Raw genomic sequence first — 23,698 nt, 5'->3', positions numbered from 1 at the left:
TTTACACACTGACCTGGAAGTAAATCCCATTAAATCCAGTGGAATGCATTTGTCTGTACCAGTGAAATTTACAGTTGCACAAAGTGGACATTTTTAACTGGATTAGGTTACTAGTCCACAATGTTTCTGGAATGCTGGTGGCTCGAAATAAATACTTCTTATCTGTGTTTTAGACAGGCTTCCCCTTCCTGCTCTTCTGTGGTCAGGGCCAATTATTTATCTTAAGCCCTGGGGTCACTAATTAAGAGTTCTGCTTAGTTGCCTCTGATGGAAATATTGCTGCAAGAAAGGATCACTGAAATCCCACTGGTAATAATGTCATTTATCATCTGTGCACTAATAATGTGCACAGATGATAAATCGCTAATACAGCCAAAAGGCTTGTGTTGTGGCTGGTTCCTGAACTGGAGCTTTTGCAGGTAAGATCTTAGAAGTCATTTCATGTATGTGTAATGTGATGGGTGTTCTTTCCCTCCCCTCCCTAAACAAAAAGTGATAACTATAGAGCAGCATGATGTAGCAGTGTGTGTTTTCAGGGTGCTGGACTGTCACGGTACAATTACTGTCCATTTACATTTCAGTGTGGCACTCGTATATGAACGCTTTGAGGAAAGGCAGTAATTTTGATCTTGCAGAGAGCTCCCTAAGAGGACCTAAATATAGAAAATACTTAAGCCAACGCTTTTTTTCCAACACATCTTTTTACCTTTTTGTCTGACCACTTGGCTGTGGATTTTGGAAAGTTGGCTGTGCTTATTCCCCATGCAGAGCATACGCACAAGCTTTATTCATTTACTGCAGGAGTGCCAGACTCCTGGCATTATTGCAGCTCTTCTGTTTTAAAGACATCACACTTTCTTAGCACTCTAAAATTTGCTTTCTTGGTTAAAAACAATCCACAAGAGCTTTGCACATCTGTTGTGACTACAAGAGCCAGAATGAAAATACTCATTTCCACTGCCAATATATGAATTGTGATGGTCCCTTTATCCAGCCTTTAAATAAGCATCAGAGAGCCAGTTTGGTCTAGTGGTTGAGGCACCAGGCTACAAACTGGGAGACGGTGAGTTCTAGTCCTGCCTTGGTCATCAAGCCAGCTGGGTGAACTTGGGCCAGTCACACATTCTCAGCCCTAGGAAGCAGGCAATGGAAAACCACTTCCAAAATCTTGCCAAGAAAACTGCAGGGGCTAGTCCAGGCAGTCACCAGGAGTCAACACTGACTCGAAGGCACACATGCACACACACAAATAATGGGAACACACAATGTGGTCCCCATACTCAGTGTATTTTTTTAGTTTAGTTTTTTTTTCTTTGTTAAAGCAGCCAATAGTACTATATCTACCATTCCAGTGTTATGCCTAAACTTGATTGTGCTGTCTCAGGTTAGGTAAGTTATTATGTTGCTGGAGCTGGAGCTGGAGCTGGAGACATGTCAGACAAGAATAAGGATAAATAACATGCTAAAGTATCGTACAAAGTAACTCTTTGTTTCACTTCATTACACATTCTGTCCTTGGCGCAATTATCTTTTCTCATCTAATTATTCTTCCTTTGTGCTGGCCATATTTTCTATCTTTCTTTTACTTAAATGTTTCCTGTGGAACAATTACAATTGTTTGATTTCTGATTTCCAAAGTATTGCTGTGGCAAACAGTTGCCTTGTTATAGCTTATAGATAATGGAAGGGCAAAGATAAATTTTGCTTTGATCTTCTATATGTTCTAGTTCTGGTTCTAGCAGGTGGTCTTAAAGAAGGCTAGGCAGAGACTGTGAGGTGGATCCCTTGTAAATTATGGTTAAACTAGTACCTGCTGATTACTAGTCTTATCTTAAGGAAATCTGGACCTTGTTTTAATTTGGCCCAGCATTTAGTGACATGGTTCACACAGCATACTAAATCATAATGTGGCTTGTTTGACATATTGTATGAATCCAGTCCTGGATAGCTTAACGTGTTATTGAAAACTATCCAAGTCTAGTTAATTTGACAAACCATGACTAAGGACAATGTGAATCCTGCCACTGCTTAAGACGGAGCTGGAAGATGTTAAGATACCCTAAGGATGCCTCTTTAAAAACATGTGATGCAAAGATAGAGGCTATAATTAAAACAAATCCAACCATCTAATATTGAAGAAAGGCTATTTTTGATTATTGATCCAGCAAGGGCAATAGGGCAGATCTTTAGTTTTAAATAACCTTTTATGAGCCTGTGGCTGTGATGCTTCTGTCCCACATATTTCTCTCTTGTTAAGGTAGTTTCTAGCCTTTTATTTCTATATTATACTAGATAGAACACACCGCCTCCTGGCTCTTAATCCTAAAGGACAGATCCAAGCAGGGGAGTCAAAAAAAGTCACGATGCACATAAAAAAGGATGAGGCTTTATTGTTGTGGCCACCATCTTGACTTTTTGACCCCTCCTGTGGATACTCCTGAATCCAAGCAAGATATTAGTAATTAGGTCTGAAGCAGCAGTTGCCTCTGTCCCTGTAGACCTGAATCAAGAAATACACCCAAATGATGAGCCTAGAGTTCACAGCCTATTCCAAGCTGAGTCCTGATCAGGGACTTTTCAGTGGGTTTCCCAATATTTTCGGCATCGGCATTGTTTACCGTGGGCATATTTGAAACATAAATGCTAACTAAATGTAGAGAATCTTCAAATATGACAAGTCTTGGGAAGAACCTTTCATCCTTGTCAGAGCTGCCATTTGTGCTCAGTGAAAATTATTATATTTTTAAGGACCAGAAGTTTATGGTAATTGCTTTGAGATGGCACTTTTCTCTTGTCCACTGCAGTGGATGAGATGAATGGCTTTTGTGCATCTGCCTTCAGATTTCTCAGTTATTTTATTGTCTGGAAATATTCTGCCTACCAGCTTACTGAAACTATATTCACCGCAAACGGTAGATTTTGTTACAGTTAAAACCCCCAGAACTCTGAAAATGCCATTCTGTATTCACCATCTAACACTGGATTATATGAAATGAACTAACAGCTCATTGGCATTTGGGATGGTTTTTAATCTTTTAACTTCCGTCATTCTTGACAATGTTTATGTTCCTTTATTCAGGTTGAGAAGAAACATGCACATTTTGCAAAAAGCTTATGCATATCCTTTTTCAGATGGTTTCATAAACCTTTTCTAAAGAATATGAGGAATTGAATGTAGATTGGCAATGATTTTTCTAGGATTTCTGTTTTTATAGAGAAGATGGATGGGTGCTGGCCACCACATCCTCCTCCTGATTGATTGATTGATTACGTGTCGTCATTTTCAACTCCTAGCAAGATAAATAGATAGGTGGATGGATGGATCTTCTCCATGATCATGAATTGATGTCTTTGCCATTGTCACCAAAGTGATCATCTGCCTCCAGCATCTTCCAATATCACTGCTGTCATAGGTGCCTGCTTGCTTTAGCTGGGCAAGTGGGATGGCCTTCACACCTTGGGTGACCCTGCTGGGAATATATACTCTTGGCCTACACTCCCAACGTTCTTCACTTATCCCTTCCAGAAAAAGCCCCCCTTCCCACAGGCAGCACCCCAGAACTTGGGGGGGGGGTCATCCTCCTGAGCTGGGGAATATTTGCTGTCTCGTATGAACCATGTTGAAGGTGTTTGCCAAGTCTGCCCACCAGCTGCTTCCATTGAGTTGACTGGTAGATTTCCTGGGGCAGGTTTATCAAGAAGTTGATCCCCCCAAATTGTGATTTTCCAAGCCAGACTGAATCACTTGGCAGGTATGAAGTTCTTTGCATTCCATGCATGGGACTGCTTGTAGAGGTTAGTTGCATAATTGGAGGCAGTTTGAACTGAAAGCAACAGCTCTCTCTTTCTTACAGACTGGCTTATTTTATCGCCAAATACACTGAAAGGTCTTCCATTTAGTACAGGAAGACCTTTTTGGAACAATGTTTGTGGTAGTCTGAAACCTGAAGCAACTTCTTTTTGCTTTTCTCCATTTAGGTATTCTGTGGAGCATGGCATTTTTATTAATGACCACTTACCCAAACCATGCATGGAATATACGCAATATAACAGATAACTGATTTTTCATAAACTGTCTTGGATTCCCGATTATTGCATTTTGTCATTACCTTGTTCAACTTGGTACAAGCCCTATTTCAATGGCAGTTAGTTCCAGTTAGATGTTAGAAGTCCAGTTAGTTAGTTAGATCTGTGGTGTTTGTAATTTGAATTTTTGTATGGGGTTATTTTATTATAATTTTATTTAGTGTATATGATTGTATGTTATCAATAGAGGATGTTGTCCTATAAAGCATCCTAGGAAATCTTGCAGGAGATAGAGGAAAATATACAAGGAAGAAATGGGGAAAAATCAGGATAAATAAACATATGAAAAAGTGTAAAAAAAGCATGAAATCTTAATATTTCTTTTCCTAGCAATAGACTTCATAAATGGAATGAAATATATGCATGTGTTATAGCCTTGAAAAGATTGCCAGTTTAAGTAAATTTGTTTCCTGAGGTTCCCTTGCATGTGGTAAATCCTTGATAGCCTCAATTCCAAGTATTTTTTTCATTTCTGGGTTGCTGTTACACGCTTTGTCATTTTAAACCTCTGTCATGTGTTTGCTTTTCATGTAGTTCTTTTTCAAAAACATTTTTGCCATGTGAGTTTCATTTGCTGCCATGGCTTTCACTTAAGTGCAAGCCTTAGTGAGCTGTTGTCCATTTTCAGCCTCATCTTATCTTCTTTTTGACCACCACATTCTTGTCTTCTGTGGCATGTTTGAGAAGGGAAACATGTAAGACTGCCTATCTTAGCAACTCAGTCATGTGACTTAGAATTCTGGGAGTTGTAGTTCTAAGTCATTGGAGGAAGTTGGGGAAGGCCATCAGTTTCCCACCCCACCCCCCTTTATTATTAGGCTTAATAAAATAGTAAGATATATGAGAGGCATTTCAGAGAACAAATTTAAGGGTCAGTGCAGAGGATGGACGGGAGGGTGGGTGGATGGATGAATGGAAAGAAGCCGGGAGGGAGGAACCATAGGCTCTAACACTAGAGCAGGAAGGATTCTGATAGGGTGCTATGTAGGTTTTTGCTTAAATAGCTTCTCAGGCCACTTTGGAGAGATTAGCATCACTAGCGTGTCTCATACCATTCTAGAACTATATCTATCACTACTGTCACAGTCAGTTTTGTGGATGGGAAATATCTACTCCTTTTTATCAGAAAAAAAAGCTTGAAGCCAAGCAGGCTTCAACAATCTCTTAGTGTGCACTTGCTTGTATTGACAAATACAGAAACAAAACCAGCAAGTTAGAAATTAGACCTTGGAACTAGGTGATGATGCCAACTGCTATGGTTTGACAGTGGTAAGGCATATCAAGGCCCTGTTGAAAGATAATGCACTCAATCCAAAGTCCACCGGGTTCTCACAATCTGGTTTAAAAGCATCATTCTGCCTTTTAAATGCTGAAGCTTTGTGGTCAGGGAAGTTCCATCAGGTACAGTGCTATGAACTGTAACAGCAGATTATACAGTATTATTAGGAGTGACAGAATGCCAGAGGGGGGAGGTTATCTTGTTAAATTAGTTTGCCTAATTTCTCTGCTGTTCTAAATCAGTAAGTAACCTGAAATGGGAAATGGCTTCAATTTTGGCTCTGCTTTTATATCCACTAGTAACAGTGCCCACTGAAAAACAGGAGAATATATACAAATAGCAATCTTAGGGGCAAGTGGTGCTGCCAGAGATAAAACCCTATTTTTCCTGCCCTTAAAATATATAAAGTAATAATGCAACACGGGTATTTCTTTTTTCCTTAAGGATTAAATGTCCTTTTTGGGGTAAAATATTATGGGATGTGCATAATAGCCACAAACTTCATTCTTGTTTAATCAGAAGTAGCTGTCAAGTTTAATGAGCATACTTTCCAGTGTGTGCATGCACCTCCTGTGTCATAAGCAGAGGCTACAATACCTTGCATATTCTGAAATGTTAAACATTCAGGCATTGATCCGGTGAGTCAAAAGTATTTTTGAATGAGATCTATGAAATTAATAAAGTCGTTATGCACAAACAGGTTTAGATCCGGATTCTCTGCATCAGTTCCTGGCAGTATTAAGGGGCTAGACCTGTGGTTCTTAAACTGGGTCAGGAGTCAAGAATAAATTTGAAGGAGATCCACACAGTTTATGGTTTCTGAGGGTCCTGGCACCACAGTCTGTATTCATGTTCCCACACAATTTATTATTTTAGAGGATTCTGGCACCACATAATTTAAGGATCCCTGGACTAGAAGAATGGACAAGAAGGAAAAAGGGGTCAGGAATGGAGAAGAGGCAGAAAAAGGGGGGGGAAAAAGTACTTAATGATATGAATAGTGATACAAATAATGACATGAATATATGACAAAATCGGCCTCTCTTTTTTTCCACTCCCACCTCTTCACATTTCTATAGCAGCAAAACTACAAAATAGAGAGGCAAGAATTAGAATGCGCAAGTAAATACAGTGATGAAGCCCACGCACTTAAACTTCTCTAGAGAGCATGACCCAAAGTTTGGGTGCTACCACAGAAAAGTCCTGGTTTTCAGAGAAAAGTCATGTCTGATAGCTACATATATGCTTATACAGAGAAGAAAAACTTGGTTCCTACTATACTGTGGCCTGCAACATAATCCCTACCTTAGATTCACTCATACAAAAGTATTATATTTGAGATTCGTGAATACAAAGTGTTATATTTTGAGATGTTTCTGAATTTCAAAGCTCATGGAGTGACTATTCCACAAAAAGGCTGGGAGGACTTTGATGGTTTCCTCCAGGAAGGTGTTACACCTGGAGCAGAGGAACCTTGGAATCATTGGCTCCTGCAGACCAAGTCAGTGAGAAAAGATTGGAGGAATTAGGAATGTTTAGCCTGCAATTAGGACTGAAGTGGTGTGAGATGTATAAACTACATTGAATCAGTGAACATGACAGATGGGAGCTGTCTTCATAAATTGAAAGGGCTGTCATTTAGGTCAGGGATGGGCATCTTGCATCTCCCAAGCTGACATGGCCCACAAACACATAGAAACTGTCATTGCAAGCCTATAAATAAGCTTAACATAGCTTTTTTGGTGACCTTAGCCACCAAAATATCATCTAGGCCTAAGAAACAATGAAGCAAAATAGAAGAAACTCAACTCTTGGGTTCAGATTTTAAGGAAAAAAGGATAACAAAACATTAGGAGCATTTCCAGACAATGCATACTGTTTGAGAGGGGAACTGACTGTCTTGGAAGCTGATGAAATTTCTTCCTTCATGTTTTCAAGCCAAAGTTCATTCTGGCTTATTGGTAGCATTTACCTTCCAAATCTATGATTCTAATTGATGTGGATGTGTTATAGCAACAGCTTCGATTGCTATGCACTCCAAGATGGCCTGGGGGATTCACAGGAGAATCCCAGAAGCATGGCCCTCTGATCCTAGTAACCTCCAGCTGGACAAGCTTCCATCCAAGCTAATGCTCTGCCCTTAAGGATATGAGCAAATGTAGTTACATGTAATTAAGTTTGGTTCCATCTGAGATCATCTTAGCATGATCGAAATAATTCCATTTCTTGTTATCTAGGCATACTTGGGATGGGGTAGAGAATTACTGCCCACACAATGCTATGTAAGGCAGTGGTGTGTGATTTAAAAACAAAGATGTTGGCATCTGCTCATGAATCTGTTCCTTTAGATGAATCCATAAAAAGCCCTTTTCATAGCTTCACATTTCAAAATATTCCACATAGTAGCTGAAGCGTAAATTAACAACTGAGCTCTTCTCACTTAAAAGGTGTAAATGTAAGATTTCACGCTCCTTTGGTGGTAAGAATGACAGAGCGCAGCATGCCTGGGATTCTTATCAAAGGACTGCCTCACCTGACATTCTTGAGGATATTATTTGTCCAAAAGAGTGTAAAGAAAAGAAGAAGAAGAAGAAGAAGAAGAAGAAGAAGAAGAAGAAATAATAATAATAATAATAATAATAATAATAATAATAATAATAATAGATGCTTTGGGTGCAATTCCAAAACATCTGGAGCACCACTTGAACACCATTGGCATTGACAAAAATCACCATCAGTCAATTGCAAAAGGCAGCTTACTTGGAACAGCTTACAGCCTGTGAAGATACCTTTAATATTATTAAACAACAACATCTGCCTATCCCAGGTCTTTGGGAAGGACTCGATAGGTGGACAAAAATGCCAAATCCGGTCTAAACAACTGGTTGACTGTGCAATCAACCATTAGCTATCCTTTAGGCACCATGCACACACAGAGGCTTGCTTTAGGGGCAGTTGAGTCAGACATTTGGGGGAGGTCTTCCTGGGTCAACCACAGGATCAGTGAGGGTATTGGGAGCAGCCCAGAAAAAGGGAGTCATTGCAAACTGTTGTCTGCTAGTATACTGACACACTCAAGATGCATCTCAGAATTATTTAGATTGGCTGATGGATGAGTTCTGAGCCTGATGGTATGACTGCAGAAAGTTTGGATACTGTAGCTGTTGTGCTTTTAATATATGGTAGATAAGTATTGCTTGCAAAAGGAACTACTAACTAGAATGATCACTGTCTATCTTCAAATGCTTCAAAAGTTAAGACTAGCCTTCCTCAACCTGTACTCAACTTATGGCCACAACTGGGACTGGAACTTTGGTTGCTAAGCAATGCAGTCATTGTGAAGCATCACATGACTGCCCCCAGTTTTATGACTTTTTTGCTGTGGTTGTTAAGCAAATCACGTGGTTGTTAAGTGAATCTGGCTTCTGCCATTAATTTTGCTTGTTGGAAGCCAGCTGGGAAGTTTGCAAATGATGGTCATGTGACCCGAGGAAGTTGCAACTGGGATGGTTGCAAATTTTGATCATGTGATGGTAGGGGATGCTGTGGCGGTCATAAATGCGAGGACTGGTTGCAAGTCACTTTTTCTAGCACCATTGTAACTTCAAACAGTCACTAAACAAATGATTGTAAGTCAAGGATTACCTGTACATTCTTTGCCTTTCTGCCTGACCCTTCCCTATGGTTTTCACTTTATCACTTTATTGTATTCACCTGGATGGCATTGATGTCCAAAGATACAACTTCAGTAGATTTGGTCTTTCACTGTGGTGTTCCAGTTGGGACTAAGATCTTTTTTGCAATCCATTCTCTGTCAGCCCCAGGATGTAGATTAGACCAAGAAATCAACTCCACATTAAAACTCATTTCTTTGGTAACAATTCTCTCTTCTCTCCATCAAGGCCATCCTCTTTACTCTCTACATTTTCCATCTTGTAGGAGATCATCAAAGTGGGTGTGTATAATTGTAAGGCCACCACCAGGTCACTTTTTGTGTCTACCTATTGTTAGGTAAATGTACAATGTGTCCTGCCCATTTACTGTATATTTCCATTTTAATGATGTTTTTTGACATCTTTGAAGATACTTCCTTGTTGAATTTCCTTATTTCTGAATTGATCTCTGAGTGAGATCTTTAGCATTCAACTTTCCATTGCACGCTGTATGACTCCAAGCTTTTCTACTTCACATCCACAGACCATTGCTAGAAAGACTATGGTATTGAAGGTGTGTGCTCTTGTCCTGGCATGGGCCGTTTGTTGGAGAATCAATTTTATACAATTAAAGTTGAACCATGTTGCCATTCTATGCAATATTTCTTGGTCAATTTTGTGTATGTTACTGATTTTCTGGTTAAGATAGATGTAAAAATTTACCTCTTCTATCTGCTCTTTTCAGAATTTTATTTCATGGTACTGGCAGAATGAGTTGCATGTGCATTGGTTTTGTATCTATTACAGGTAGACCTTAACTTATGACCATTCATTCAGTGACTGTTTGAAGTTATGATGGTGCTGAACAAATGGTGGTTATGACCGGTCCTTGAAGTTCTGGCCATCTCAGCATCCCAGTGATCATGTGATCACGATCTGGGCACTTGGCAACCGGCTTGCACTTACAAGCGGTTGCAGCACCCCACAATCGCATGATTGCCATTTGCAATCTTCCCTGCCAGCTTCCCCAGAAAGTCACTGGGGTAAGTCTCCCCCATCCGCACACCCTCCCCCAGCTCCTCTGCACTTGTGCCATGCTGGCCACTCGTGCACCCTCTCTGAGCCTCACCATGCCTCCCTTGCACACCCCCTCATGCCCTCCCCCACCCAGCAGCAGCCACTTACCTGCCTCAGCCTGCTTGTGAGCTGCCTGGGACTTGCAACTTCCTGCTGGCTTCCCCACTGACTTGGAAGTTGCCTAATGACTGTGGGATTTGGTTAATGACAGCAACCAGGACTGTAGGGATTGCCATCGCTAAGTGATGCGGTTGCACTTTATGATTCTGCTCCCAGTTGCTGTCGTAAGTTGAGGACTACCTGCAATCTTTAGCCCAATGGCTTTACCTGCTTTGTTGTGCTCATTTAAGCATTTTTCAGCTTCTTCAACCTTGTGATTGTCAATCACAATGTCATTAGCCAACTGAAGGTGAGTGAGCTTTTCACTGTATTGATTTCCTCTGTCTCCTCAATTAAGCCCCCTGAAGATCTTTTTAAGAGCTACTGTGAAAAGCTTTGGGGAGATTATGGCACTTTATCAAACACCTTAGCATATTGGGATATTAATTGGGCGGTAAAATGGTGTAATATTGGTTGAACAGCCTTCATTTATTTTCTCTAATAGTTGGATGCATTTTTTGGCAATGCCTTGATTTCTTGATTTCTGTATAACTACATCCATATTGTCAAGTGCTTTTCATAGTCAACAAACATAAGGCATTGGGGCGAATGGACTTCCCATGTTTGTTCCATGAGCTGGTTGATCATGTGTAAGCAGTTGATGGTCAAATAGCCTTTGTGAAAGCCAGCATGTTCTAGAGGCTGATGTTTATTCAGGTGTTTCTCTGGTCTGTTGACTATCACACACATGAAGTGTTTGTTGCCTCTAGAAAGTTGACAGATCGAGCATAAATGGTAAGCTTTGGGAGTTTTCTTTTTGGGGAGTAAGATTGTTTTTGATGTTTTCCATTGTTCAGGAAGATCTCCTGCATCTAATCAGTTACCGAAGAACCTGGTTTTGCTAGTATTTCTCCACTTGCTTTGTAAACTTCTGAAGTGGTCCTGCCTGGTTTTGATGCTCTTCATGCAATAAGACTAGCATTCGTCTTTTCAATTTTTGGCACTGGGTGACTACTTTTGAGGCAGAGAGATTAGTATAAAAGCACTGCCATTCTTTTTCAATTTCCCTTTGGTTGGTTGTAGTGGCATTACGATCTTTCTAGAGAGCTTTGGTACCTTTGGCCTCTGCTGCTTTTATGAATTAGTATAGTCAATGATTTTCATAGGTTTACTTTAGTTTTCTCCTTATTTTATTGTTTAGCCCACAGAGAGCAATCCCATCAAATGCATTATCCTCTTTCAGCTCCTACTTCTTTGCTAAAAGTTCTCTTGTTGAATCAGTGATGTGTGAGATTTTGTTAGTTTCTTTAACCAACAAATAATGTGACAAGAGTGTTCTATGTATCTCCAATGTCAGCATTATAGTAACAGAATGTAACCCAGTGGAGTCTGCGAGCAACCCATATGCAGAAGTTACAACAATGGCTTGATCTGCAGAGAAGATCCGAGCCAAGCTGCTCTTCCTTTGCATATGGCTTGAATCCTCTCTGCAGAATCTCAAATCTGTAATGAAGTTCCTTCATGCAGAAAACTGTGGTTAGATTGTTTTTGCCATGAAAGAAGCTTTTGTGGAGAAATCTAGGGAACCCGGTTTGTTGTGGTTGAGCCACACTGCCTCATGATGCAGCAGCGAGCATGCCTGCTAGCTAGCAGATATGCCAGGGAAATGTTCTCCCAACAAATGCGTCAGAGAAACAGATGCCGATGCTCTTCTCCATAGGAATATGGTCTTATGCTCAGTCTGCTCGGTCTGCTCATTCTATCTGACAGACCTCTAAACAGTTCATTGAGCAGATTTGGATAATGGGGCAGTTTGTTGTATTTGTTTATTGTGCTGATTTGGTTGAAGAGCTTTCTTGGGTAGCGAAATAAAGATTATAACAGGATCTCCAGCGCCCCATCCTCAAAAGATACTGATGGGTTTTAAAATGAACAATTGTTTTTACTGGCATTTAATAAAGGGTAGGGCAGGGTTGGTGTCTGGTTTGGTTGGCAGTGATGCTACATAAAATTCATTCATTGCAGTGAATTTTGCATGAGATTTCTGCTTATGTTAGTCAATCTAGTTAGTTAGATTTACCTTCCTTTCTGCCTCCATCCTCTTGTAATGTGTGAACACTGAAAATAGATCCTATTGAATTGGGTATTGGAGGTCTGAAGCTCTATCCCTTGCTGCTCAGCTTAAAAACATTGCTTTCATAGTCTAAACAACTAGGATTTGGGAAGCACTGAAGGGAATATGATTAAACAACTTCACTTAAATATGTGTCTTTTCAGTCTTAGCTGACTGTTCTGAAAGAGCTTCCAAGATTAATAATATTGATATAAATCTTCAATGCATTGTGATTAAACTGAGGGTTTGTCTGAGTTAAATATTTAGTCAAAGAAATATCTTTAGATCACTTCCTTTGAGATACTGTAATCTTTATTTAACAGGCCCAAAGATGTGAAACTATCTTTAAAAATCCTTAAGTAGTTAACAGTAGAAACTGAAATTCATCTCATTTTCTTCAAGGTGAACAGTAGCTGTAGAAGATACCATAAGGGACGTTTTATTGAGTCATTTCATGTTACTGGATATATACAAGCTTCCCAGAACTCTAACAGCTTAACAATAACTCTTCCTTCTCTGATTACAGATGATCTGGCCAGACCTCTGCTAATACTTGCTCTGAATACAGAAAAATAATACGGTTGTTTACCATTCACTTACATGACCTTAGATATTGACCTCCACCTAAGAACAAAAATTATTTTAGGATGCTGTTTTAAAGAGCCAGTAAAATATTTTCTTAGGGGAAAGGAAGGAAGGAAGGAGGTAAAGCGAGTGATGGAAATGGATAACCAGTAAAACTGATCAATAGACAAAGGAGATGCTTCTTTATATTAAACATTGCTAGGTCCTTCAATTTTGTGCCAAAAGAAGTTATAATGATAACTAACACCTATTGTTTTTTAAAAATTAGACTAATTTCTTATTGATAGATTTATCACCGAAGACCTCCATATTCAAAGGCAGCACATCTCAAAACTACCAGTTGCTGGACAGAAGGAAGAGTGAATGACCAGCATTATAATGGTCTGGTTATGAGCTTCTGTAAGATTTTAGCTAGTTGCTCTTGGGGAAAGGCCTAATTCAGTAAGAAATAACAATTCTTAGCCTTTTATAAACATGATAACACCAAGATAAAATTATTTGGCACACCAGTTGGTATCCACTGATAGTCACCATAGATAACTATATGTGATTTTGCTTCAGGTATATGAAAATAACCCTATCCACTTTAAATGCATAATCTTTCCTTTCCTTTTTTTGTTTTGTTTTGTTTTAGTGGGATCTTGTCTGTGACTCTGCCTGGAAAGTTCACATTGCGAAATTTTCCCTGCTTGTAGGATTAATCTTTGGCTACCTAATAACAGGATGTATAGCTGATTGGTAAGTTTTAACTTGCTGTTTAAATTTTTTCCATAACGTTGCACTTCAGCGCAGGTATCACAGAAGCCCAGTATTTCACAAATGACTTGCTACTGATGTTGTTGCTGTGCTAAATAAAGTAATTTTAAATAATAAAAGAAGGCATTTGCAATAATATGGATGACTTAAGCTGATGTGCTTGCATTAAAGCTGACTGTCAGCCCCATTTTGTGTTGAAATTTAGCTTCCAGAATCCCCCAGCTATTGAGGAAATTTAGACAGAATGAAAATAGTTCTTACCTGAAATATTCTATCCCTGTATAAAATTTTAATGCACCTACTGTAAATATTTATTTCACTACAGTCATGGAGTTCATTGCTAGTAAGAAAAGAGAGTTGAACTAGGAATTGTAGATACAATTGAACAGAAGCCGGGTTGGGGGGGGGGCGGAATTTGCTTCCAATAATAAAGAATTAGGGAAGGGATCACTTCCATTCTTGAATTTAAAAAAGTACAAAATAAAAATCCTTCATTTTATGCACTTAATATATTTTTCAGCCATTACTTGTTCGGGTATTTAGAGGGAGTTGTGCATTCTTACATGTCTCAGTGCAATTCAAACCCCTTTTATACTACATGCTGATACACAATCAAACACATCACTTATTTACAGATTTAATGCCAGAAGTCCTACCTGTGCAGAAATTTGCCAGCACCAGCTTCATGCATTTCCATTTGCCTTAATTTCATAGCTTGACATTTCCCCGAATATAAGTTCTGTAAGTTCATGTTTTTCTAATTGGTAATTTGGTCAAACACCTTTTCAGTGCGCTTGGTTTGGTTGACAATTTAATGGGCAAGGTAGCAAAGGAAGAAGAAAGAGACACCAGCGTAAAATTACCTGAAGCCAGAAAATGTATTTTATACTTACTTCATTTTATTTAGTCAGAATTGTATATCGCTTTAATCTCTAGTCTCCAGAAAATTATCCAAATTAAATGCCTGTATTTTCTTCTAGTTTTTAAGGATTAAAAACAAAAGCAAAAAAAATGTTTTTCCTAATGATGATTTTGCTTATTTGAACTGGATAAGCAATAAAATGAAATAAAATCATGATCAGAGCTTTGATAGGAGCATCTTACGGTTGCTTGGTAACCAGCCGAGACTGAGACTATATTTTATTAAACATGCTGGGTACTTGAGTCTGGATTAGATGTCAGGGCTTTTTATCTAGATAATGGCTGCAGTCTGTTGCACAATTGTCATAAAAGCAATCTCTACCTGCTTCTGCTTCACCAGCTGGAACTGGCCCATTTGCACAGCAGGCTATTTAGGGACTAGATTTTTTTTTTCTTTCCTTTAAAAAAAGCAATAACTGAAACATTTTTTTTTCTAAAAGTCCCTTTAGCATTGTTGTTCTGTAGGTAGACTGGGGATAGGTAACTTGTGAATGGGCCTTTAAGAAGCTACAATGTTAGGTAGGTTTATTCTAGGATATTTTAAGAAGAATACTCTAAGTTGGTTATGTGAAGTGTACTAACACAGTCCACTGACTGTTTGATGCAATTCCTTTTAGCATATCCCATATGTTTTGGAAGAATGACACAAAAAAAGTATATTACACAGGCACAGTATTTTTTCAGTTTTTATTTTCACCTTCTTGCACTACTTACTAATGCATTTTCTTGTCTTTAATGTTTTCACTAATGTTTTCATCTATCCAGACAAATTCATATTATAGAACAGATTAAAAATATAATATTGTAAATAGTAATCCTAAGAAAAAGAGATTCTTTTTCTTACGGGATTTATCTAATCACCTACAAGTATATCTGCACATTCAACAGGACTTCCTTTGCTTCTCCTTCTCCCCCCCATCCCTCTAGTATACCTCAGATCTGCTCCAAAGGCCTTCCCAAAATTCTGGAGCAAATTTGGTGAGGCTTGGGGTACGTTGAGGGGGAAAATAATTTCTTTTGATGGTAGATTCTGTTCTGCCAGTAGAAAGCCATCATTGGATCCAACCCATAGTCTTTTTCAAAGCCAAGTTTTGATCCAAATGTTGATAACCACCAATTTTGTGCTAGTATCCCCAACATGATGTTTGTGAACACCATACAGCTATGGAAACTTTCCTTTGCACCTTCCAGATCCTCACTCTACTTCTCAGTTGTTTAAAGGCTTATTTTAAATAAAATTAAACAGGAAGCCAGCATGTTCTAAAGCATAGCACCAGCCTCCAATCATCTTTATTCCCAAGAATGCCTTTGGGTTCCACTGATTCTCATAGACACAGGTAGTCCTTGCTTAACAACCACAATTTGGCCTGGCACCTCTGTTGCTAAATGATGTGATTGTTATGTAAAATACCTCGTGACTGCTCCAGACTTATGATGTCACTCCCACTGCAGTCATTAAGTGAATCACCCACAGTCGTTAAGCAAGACATCATGTGACTGCAACTTAAAATTTTACTGCTGGCTTCTCCATTGACTCTGCTTGTTGGAAGCTGGCTGTGAAGCACATAAATGGCGATCGCCTGACTGCAGGATGCTGTGATGGTCGTAAGCGTGAGGACCAATTGTAAAGTTACTTTTTCAGCATCATTGTAACTTTGAACAGTCACTAAACAGGGCACTTTTTAAGCAAAGACTACCTGTATTTCTTAGAAAATAAAAATGTTGAGTGGTTGCTTTATCTGTAAATGTACATACTAGCCTCCCCCCACAAAAAAAGAAAAAGTTGGGAGTTGATAGCATTCACATGGATTGCAGCGGCCATTTAGTGAGTGTCAAGCAACTTTATGGCAGCCATTTTCTATCAATGCCCCACAGCATGATTTCAAAATAAACCAGAAAGACTGGAGACTCCTGGTCTTGATTAGGAGTGGAGAATCTGTGGCTTTCCAGATGCTGCTGAGTTACAATTCCCTAAATCCCTTAGCTTTAACCATGCTGACTAGAGCTCCTGAGAATTACAGTTCAGCACGTAAGGAAGCTCCAGTATTCTCATGCTTGATGCATGAAATGAGGGTGAAGCATCAAATAAAAACAATTGTGTTTTTTAAAAATATTGTTGTTGTAATTATTTGCAAAGAAAGAAAGAAATCCCATCAAACTTACATCTCTTGTACCAAAGAAAACTAGTCCTACTTATATATTCATATGTTTTAGAATTAAATTATTAAGTTTGAGTCAGTCTATTAAACAATAAGGAAAGAAAAGTGGAAAATTAAGTGTACAATGCCTAAATGTTTAAGTAGTCACCTTGGGGAGACTCCCTTTGGTAAAATGGTTGTTTATAGAAGAAGAGGTGGGTTTCTCAGACCATTGTATAATCAGATAAAGAATAGAAGTGCTTTCCCTCTTTCTGTGTCAATTATTTTGCAATTGTAAAAGCAGAGAGTATCCATTTCTATTGTCCTCTTGTTACTTTCCAAAGAGTTAGTATAAAATCCAAAATATTCTAAACTTCTATAAACAAACTAACAAAACCCCACTGATTCTTCCAGAACAAACTGGAGCCTCATGCCTATTGTGAGGAAGGCCACCATATTTATTTATTCCTAACTGTATTTGGTGACATTCATTTTTGTGGGCCAGGAAAGCCTGGTTTTGAAGGGAGGCTTACAAATTTTAAAAATAAATAACCAGAAGCAATAGAATACCAGTGGAAGTATAACATGATTTTATTCAGGGTGAGCATTTTTATGTAGCTTGTTCTAACTTACGGTGCCCTTGCTAAAGGCATTTTCCAAAGGGTATAGGGGGGAATAAAGCTTATTCAGACACATTCTCCCCCCCCTTTTTTTTTGCATGATGCTTATTTTTCATACCACAATTTATATTCTACCTAGAGAATGCTCCAAAACCATCAATTAAGTTAATTGTTTTTAAATACATCCAATCTGAATCATAAATCTCCAATGAGATACTGCTCCCAAAGTGTTTTGACGGAGAGGGTTAACAATCAGGGGTCCTTTGAACATGGCTGGGGAACATTGTATCCAATGCAGAATTCTAATTTGACAAAGGGATAATATGGAACATGTAATACATGAATGCACATTTCCTTTTGTTCCTCTTTTCTTTTGATAGGGTCGGTCGTCGTCCAGTGATGCTCTTTTCGGTGTTGTTCATTTTAATATTTGGACTGACAGTGGCCCTCTCAGTGAATGTGACCATGTTCAGCACACTCAGGTTTTTTGAAGGGTTTTGCCTGGCTGGAATAACCCTTTCCTTGTATGCACTACGTGAGTATTGCCTTCAGAATGCATCTTGGATACCTTTGTAAAAAATGTTTATGGTCTATTATAGGCCGCTTGCCATTGTTGGTTGTGTTTTTGTATGATTATGCTGGGAAGATTGAGTGTCAATTCTATATAAATCTCATTACTCAGTTTCTTCTTGTGTCATATTGCTGAAAAACTGGTCAAACTGGCTGGTGCAGCTATCGAGTTAGACGGTCTAAGAAGCAGGAACAAGTGATGCAGAATGAAGGTAACCTAAGAGGAGAACAGAAACTCTCCTGGGTCACACTTAATCTAGCCAACCAAGTATGGCAAGTAAGGTGCTCTGGGTAGGGCATGATTATATAGACTATGAGATGCCTGTTCCATTTCATACTTTAAAAATAATTATGCATCAAAGCTAAATGCCTTCTTCATTGGCTGCTGCACCAAAACATATTTGATTGCAACTAGGCTCAAGGCCAACATTTCCCAATAAAGTTTCTCTTCTCCTTGCCAACCTGCTTCCAGACTTGCTCTGGAAGATGCTGCTCCCCAGATCTCCAAGCAGACTTTAGACAGTATGTTCAAAGATCAGAGAAGGCCATTTTTCTGGTGGTTGTTAATCTGTCCAGAGAAAACACTGTTTGGAAACCACCCCAATCGATCCCATTGAAATCAGTAGAATGTTCATTAAATCAGATTATGGTTATGTCCAGATAACATACTAAATACAGTTTACTGTACCTGGGTTTTATAATTCTTAATTTTTTCTCTCTTTCTCCATCTTATGGAGTAAAATTAAAGATCCCCTCAAATAGAGTTTGATCTTGGTAATTACATGGACATATATACTACTGTACATGTTTCTTGGCAATGATACATTAATGGTTGGTTTATCGTTTCCTTATTCTGGGGTGTTTCTTTAACCTCTCAAACTAACAACAAGAAAAAAAACAACCAGGATTTCCTGGTGTCCTCCCATATAAGTACTATCCAGGTCTAACCCTGCTTAGTTTTTTCAAGATCAGCCAAGGTTGCCTAGGGACTGCCACCTTATAGTGAGCTTGAGTTTTCTTGGCAACAATCAGAATTAGATTCCTATGGTCCTCTTTTTCCTTGGTTTCCTAGTTTAGCCAAATATTCTTTAATTTTTTGCAAGATTGGCTAAGGTCAGTTAGATGGCCTTTGAAGGAATACAAACAGGATGGCTTTCATGCAATGGTGCGGTCTTCTGTGGTTTGTTCTGCAAACCCACCCCCATTTTTTCTGAATCTTTTTCCTTTCATTTTCCTTTCATTGTTTTCATTATGGTTACCTGAGGATCAGTGAGTTATGTAAAGTTAATAATGTAAGTTCATGTGGCAGTTATGATAAGGAGATGTAGTTGATCCATCAGTATTGTTCTTACCTTCATATTTCCATAGAATAGGAAGAGGATTTGCCATGTAGCCATGCTTTATTAACTTGTTTTACAAGTTTTGTTAAACACCCACTCCTTTTCTAGATCAGAGAGGGAAGCCTGCAAGGGGCTCACTTCAAAAGAATTCAGAGAACTTTGTGTATGTGAATCAATTCTAGCAGTTACACCTGCAAATTAAGTACAGAATGTATTGTGCAGCCTGAAAGGTCATAATAATGGCTTGTGTCCAAAGTTCTCTAAGCAAAAGGAAAAAGTGTCTTAGAACTGTTCTGTGAAGTCTTACAGGAAGTAGAGAGATGAGGCAATTGATGTATGCCTCAGCTGCTATCTTTATTTTCCTACTGGTAAACCTATTCTGTCTCATTTCTTCCATATTTGTAACTTAAGCCCACATTAATGTTTATATGCATATTTGCTTAAAAGATGAATGTAAATCTGTTTAATTGTTGTCGGCTTTTTGCAAGCAGTGCCCTTAAAACAAAACTTTTTGTAGATTTCTTTTCACTAATGTAAACATTGGGTCACACATTCCTCTAATGGTTGCATTGTCATGTACATTTTTTGTTTGAAGAACTGTATTACAATGTTCTGAAAAGTGCAAATATTGAAAGGTTTGCAAATTGGTATAGGAAGAGATCTCAAGTTCACTTCCTATCATTCAGGTAGGTCTAGAAATATTCCCTGAAACCATTGTTAAGGTATGATTTATTTAAGGATAGTTTATTGGAAAACACTTTCTCAAACAAACACAGTTGACTGAGTTTGTGAAATGCGCTGAGCTTTAAGGCAAGATTAACAAACCACAGTGACTGGGTTTATACACCCCACCCCAAATCACACTGTGCCTTAGTGAGTTGGATGAACCAGGAGATGGTTGATAGCTTTGAATCTGGATGGACCTATGTCCTGATTTAGTACCCAAGGTAGCTTCCTTTGATTTCTGTGTGAAGTGAACAAAATTCTTTTAATATGTCTTGGGAACATAGTAATGGAATGTATGTCACAAGATACGATACCACATAAGAAAATACAGGCATGTCATTTTAACATGAGACACATGACACAAAGGATTGTTAGAGATGATCTTGAACAATTAGAAAGCCTCAGGATTTGTGGTCCTTGCTTTTACAGAGTGTTACTTCACCTGGTCACAAATAGCTCTTCTATGAACAGAATAATCTTTCTGCTAGCTAAACAATGTTGTTGGAACCAAGCCTTTTTCAATACAATATTGCTTCTTTGTTTAAAGATGCATACTCTGCTTTTTCACCATGAAAGCCCTTGAGGCGACCTTCAAAAGCAGTATTACATCATGTTTAAAGCATTATACCCAATAGAGAAATCTAATGAATTGTGCTTGCCAAGTTGAAATGGGGGTTGGGGTGGGCAGGGAATGTTTAATCATTAAAAACCATGCAATTAATCTAGATTACAAATACAAAATGAGTTATGAGATTATATCATCTTTAGAATCCATCATTTAACTCCTCAAAAATGGAATTTTCTTTACAATTTTAATCTTGAGTACATACTTTGCAAAGCTGGATTCCTCACTCAGTAGAAATAGATACTGAAATTTCATGGCCCCAGGGACTACAAATTGATTGATGTTTGTGTTGAGTAATGTGCAATCCCTTTGGTACATAGCACTCCTTTATAAAATGTGAGAAGTGTTAAAAATTGTAATTTATGGCATGAGTTGCAAGGAAAGAGAAGGAGAGGCAACCCAAACGACATAGATTGACTCAATTACAGTTATTGTGCATGTACCATTGGAAGGCTGGAAGGACCAAGTTGGGTAGTATTTGTCTTGCAGAAAAGCTGTGTGGTCACTAAGAATCAGTATTGACTTAGTGGCACATAATCAGTTAAATCAATCAGGGCATGAGCTGGTTTAAAAAAATGCCTTTATATGGATATAATTCTTTAGATCTTTGGGATGTGCTTTGCTCAGAATCAGAAGTATTTTTCAAATAATTTCAGTTCAGTCTGAGACAAACCAAATACTTCTTTCTGAAAGTTTGTGGTGCAGTAGTGGTTATGCACCCCTGGAAAGAACAGATACAGGATGCTTTTTTCCCCCTGGCTTTGCTTTATTTTTAAGAGTCTAAATGGCAGTAATCCTGTTACCATGAATCCAAAACACTTGTCAATCCTAGCTTTCCAACAAGAGCACGTGTCTGATAAAGCCTTCTCTCTTATGAAAAAGTGCACATCTAGGTGTGATCTTTCGGGGGGAGGGATGTATAAAGCAGTTCTGAATACGTTATGGGCCAACTAGGTTCCCTTAATTATCAGAGATAATGTCCAAACTATTTCCAAAGCACTTAATGGAACCTGAGTTTTTTCATCCCAAACAAAAGTAAAAACATACACAACCATAGCAAACTTTTATTTAGATTCAGATGACATCTCCATGGCTAACTTGAGTAATACAGGTAGCCCTTGTTTAGCAACTGCCTCGTTTAGTGACCATTCACAGTTACAACAGTGATGAAAAAGTAACTTTGCAACCAATCCTTGCATTTATGACTTCACAGGTCTGTAAAACAAAGGAAAGCTGAAGTAAGATCATAAGCAAAGTTGTGGTTTCACTTAACCACTTCACTTAATGACTGGGTTGCTGGTTCCAATTGCGGTAGCTAAACGAGGACTACCTGTATGGGCAAATAGCCCAAGAAGGAAGGTAGTATTCCCAGAAAGCTTTGGGATCTTCTAAGTAATGTCTATCCATCCTTCCTTCCTCCCTTCCTTCTTGTAGTAATGTAACCATATAAGAAAGTAATGCAGTTAAATAGGTTGAAAAGTACTGGCTAGCTGCATTTATATTCTGGATTATTGTGCAACAATTGCTCATTTCTCATAGGCTTTTTTACCAAAAGATATTTGGCTGTGGCTGTAACAGGCATTAAATTAGTTGTAATTGAAAATGAATCCATGTCAGAATGAGGTGAAATCCTATGAGCTGGAAGAAACCATTTAGGGCATTGAATCCAACCCCCTGCTCAATGCAGGGGTCAAAATCAAAACGTTTCTGCTGTGTGGCTGTCTAGTGTCCACTTAAAAAAATCTCTGGTGAAGGGAACCTACTATACCTATGGGGAATTGGTTCTACTGCTGAACTACTAAGCAGTGAGCAACTCCAGAACTATGTCCAAGGTTAGGGATTTCCCCTTCTGTTCAGCTTTTACCTGACTGTATTTGCCAGTACTATGATTTAACAATTATGACTTAGCCATTATTTTCATTTTGTGCACCATATCACCACTGAACAGAGTTTAGACCCACCCCTTCAATTGCATCCTGCCAATCTATAGTAATTAAGCTTTCACCTCTGACATAGTGCTTCTTGGTATTTTCAGACTGTATGTATTCTTTTTAGTCCTTTTTGATCAGCTCCTACCACAGTAGGACTCTTTAAATCTCCACAAGCTATCATTATGGGTATGCACACATTTTGCTTAGTACCTCTTTCCAGCTAAAATCCCATGATCACTTCTTTGGGCCTAAGCACCACTTCAGAGATAAACTGATCAGTCTCTTTATAGTCCATGTCAGTTTCACATATGCTCATCTATAAATCCATTCCAACTTATTTCTGGATTGATCAGCAATTTTTTAAAAATTCCACACAATATTGTATTTCTCTATAGATGTATTCACATCTCACAAGTTGCCAAATGTATTTTTTGTCAAAATTTATAAGTCTATATATTTTATCCCCAGACATTCAATTTTATAAACATTTGTATTTTTCACACAGAATTTCCTCACAAAATAGGAGGCATTGACAATCAAAGAATAGCGATGTTCTTTGTTAGTCCAGGAAATGTGGACCATTAAAAACATAGACTGAATAAAATCCTCAAACATTCTTCTTTCTGAGTAGGCAAATGTAAGATTACCCTGTCTGTTAGTTACTGTGATTGAAGTAAAAATTGATATTCTTCAGTAATTAAGCAGTCAGTAAGACTGGAGGCAATAACATTTTATTATTTTCAGTGCTGACTGAAGCCTCATATCTTACATTGGTCACAGCCATTCTATTAGTAGTAAGGAGGACAAATTGAATACCCAGACTTGAATACTGACTTCCTGTAAGTCAGAGTTAAGGAAACTTTGGCCTTCCAAATGTTCTTCAAAAATAGCTCTCCTAATTCCTAATCAGTTAGTAAGCTGCCTGGGACTGATGGGAGTTGGAGTCCAGTAACACCTGGAAGTTCACAACTGTTCTCCACTGTTTTGCATCAGTGAATGTTTCTTCTCTTCTCTCCTTTACTTTTTTATTGTTTCCAAAATTTTGAAATCTAAGTAGCAGTAGTTGCTAGTGAAAAAAAATCATCTCATATGTATGTGAAAATTCCATTTTGGTGGAGATGCTCCTGTCAGCTGTAATAGCTATCTGGTTAAAATGGCAATGTTCTATCTCTAATATGG

At 38.5% G+C, this 23,698-nt stretch overlaps 1 protein-coding gene across 2 annotated transcripts in view; it reads left to right on the top strand.

Moving 5' to 3' along the window:
* SLC22A23 (solute carrier family 22 member 23) overlaps nucleotides 1-23,698 on the top strand; it is a 106,335-nt gene that overhangs the window by 12,433 nt on the left and 70,204 nt on the right. For both annotated transcript variants that reach the window (XM_063298830.1, XM_063298829.1), the window contains exons 2-3: nucleotides 13,527-13,630; nucleotides 17,708-17,862. In XM_063298830.1, the coding sequence (XP_063154900.1) occupies nucleotides 13,527-13,630; nucleotides 17,708-17,862 (259 nt within the window). The remainder of the gene's footprint in view (nucleotides 1-13,526; nucleotides 13,631-17,707; nucleotides 17,863-23,698) is intronic.

This window comes from Candoia aspera, chromosome 3 (genome assembly GCF_035149785.1).
Source record: "Candoia aspera isolate rCanAsp1 chromosome 3, rCanAsp1.hap2, whole genome shotgun sequence".
NCBI classification, from domain to species: Eukaryota; Metazoa; Chordata; class Lepidosauria; order Squamata; family Boidae; genus Candoia; species Candoia aspera.
Note: the sequence above shows the minus strand (reverse complement) of the source record. Positions and strands in the feature narration are given on the sequence as shown.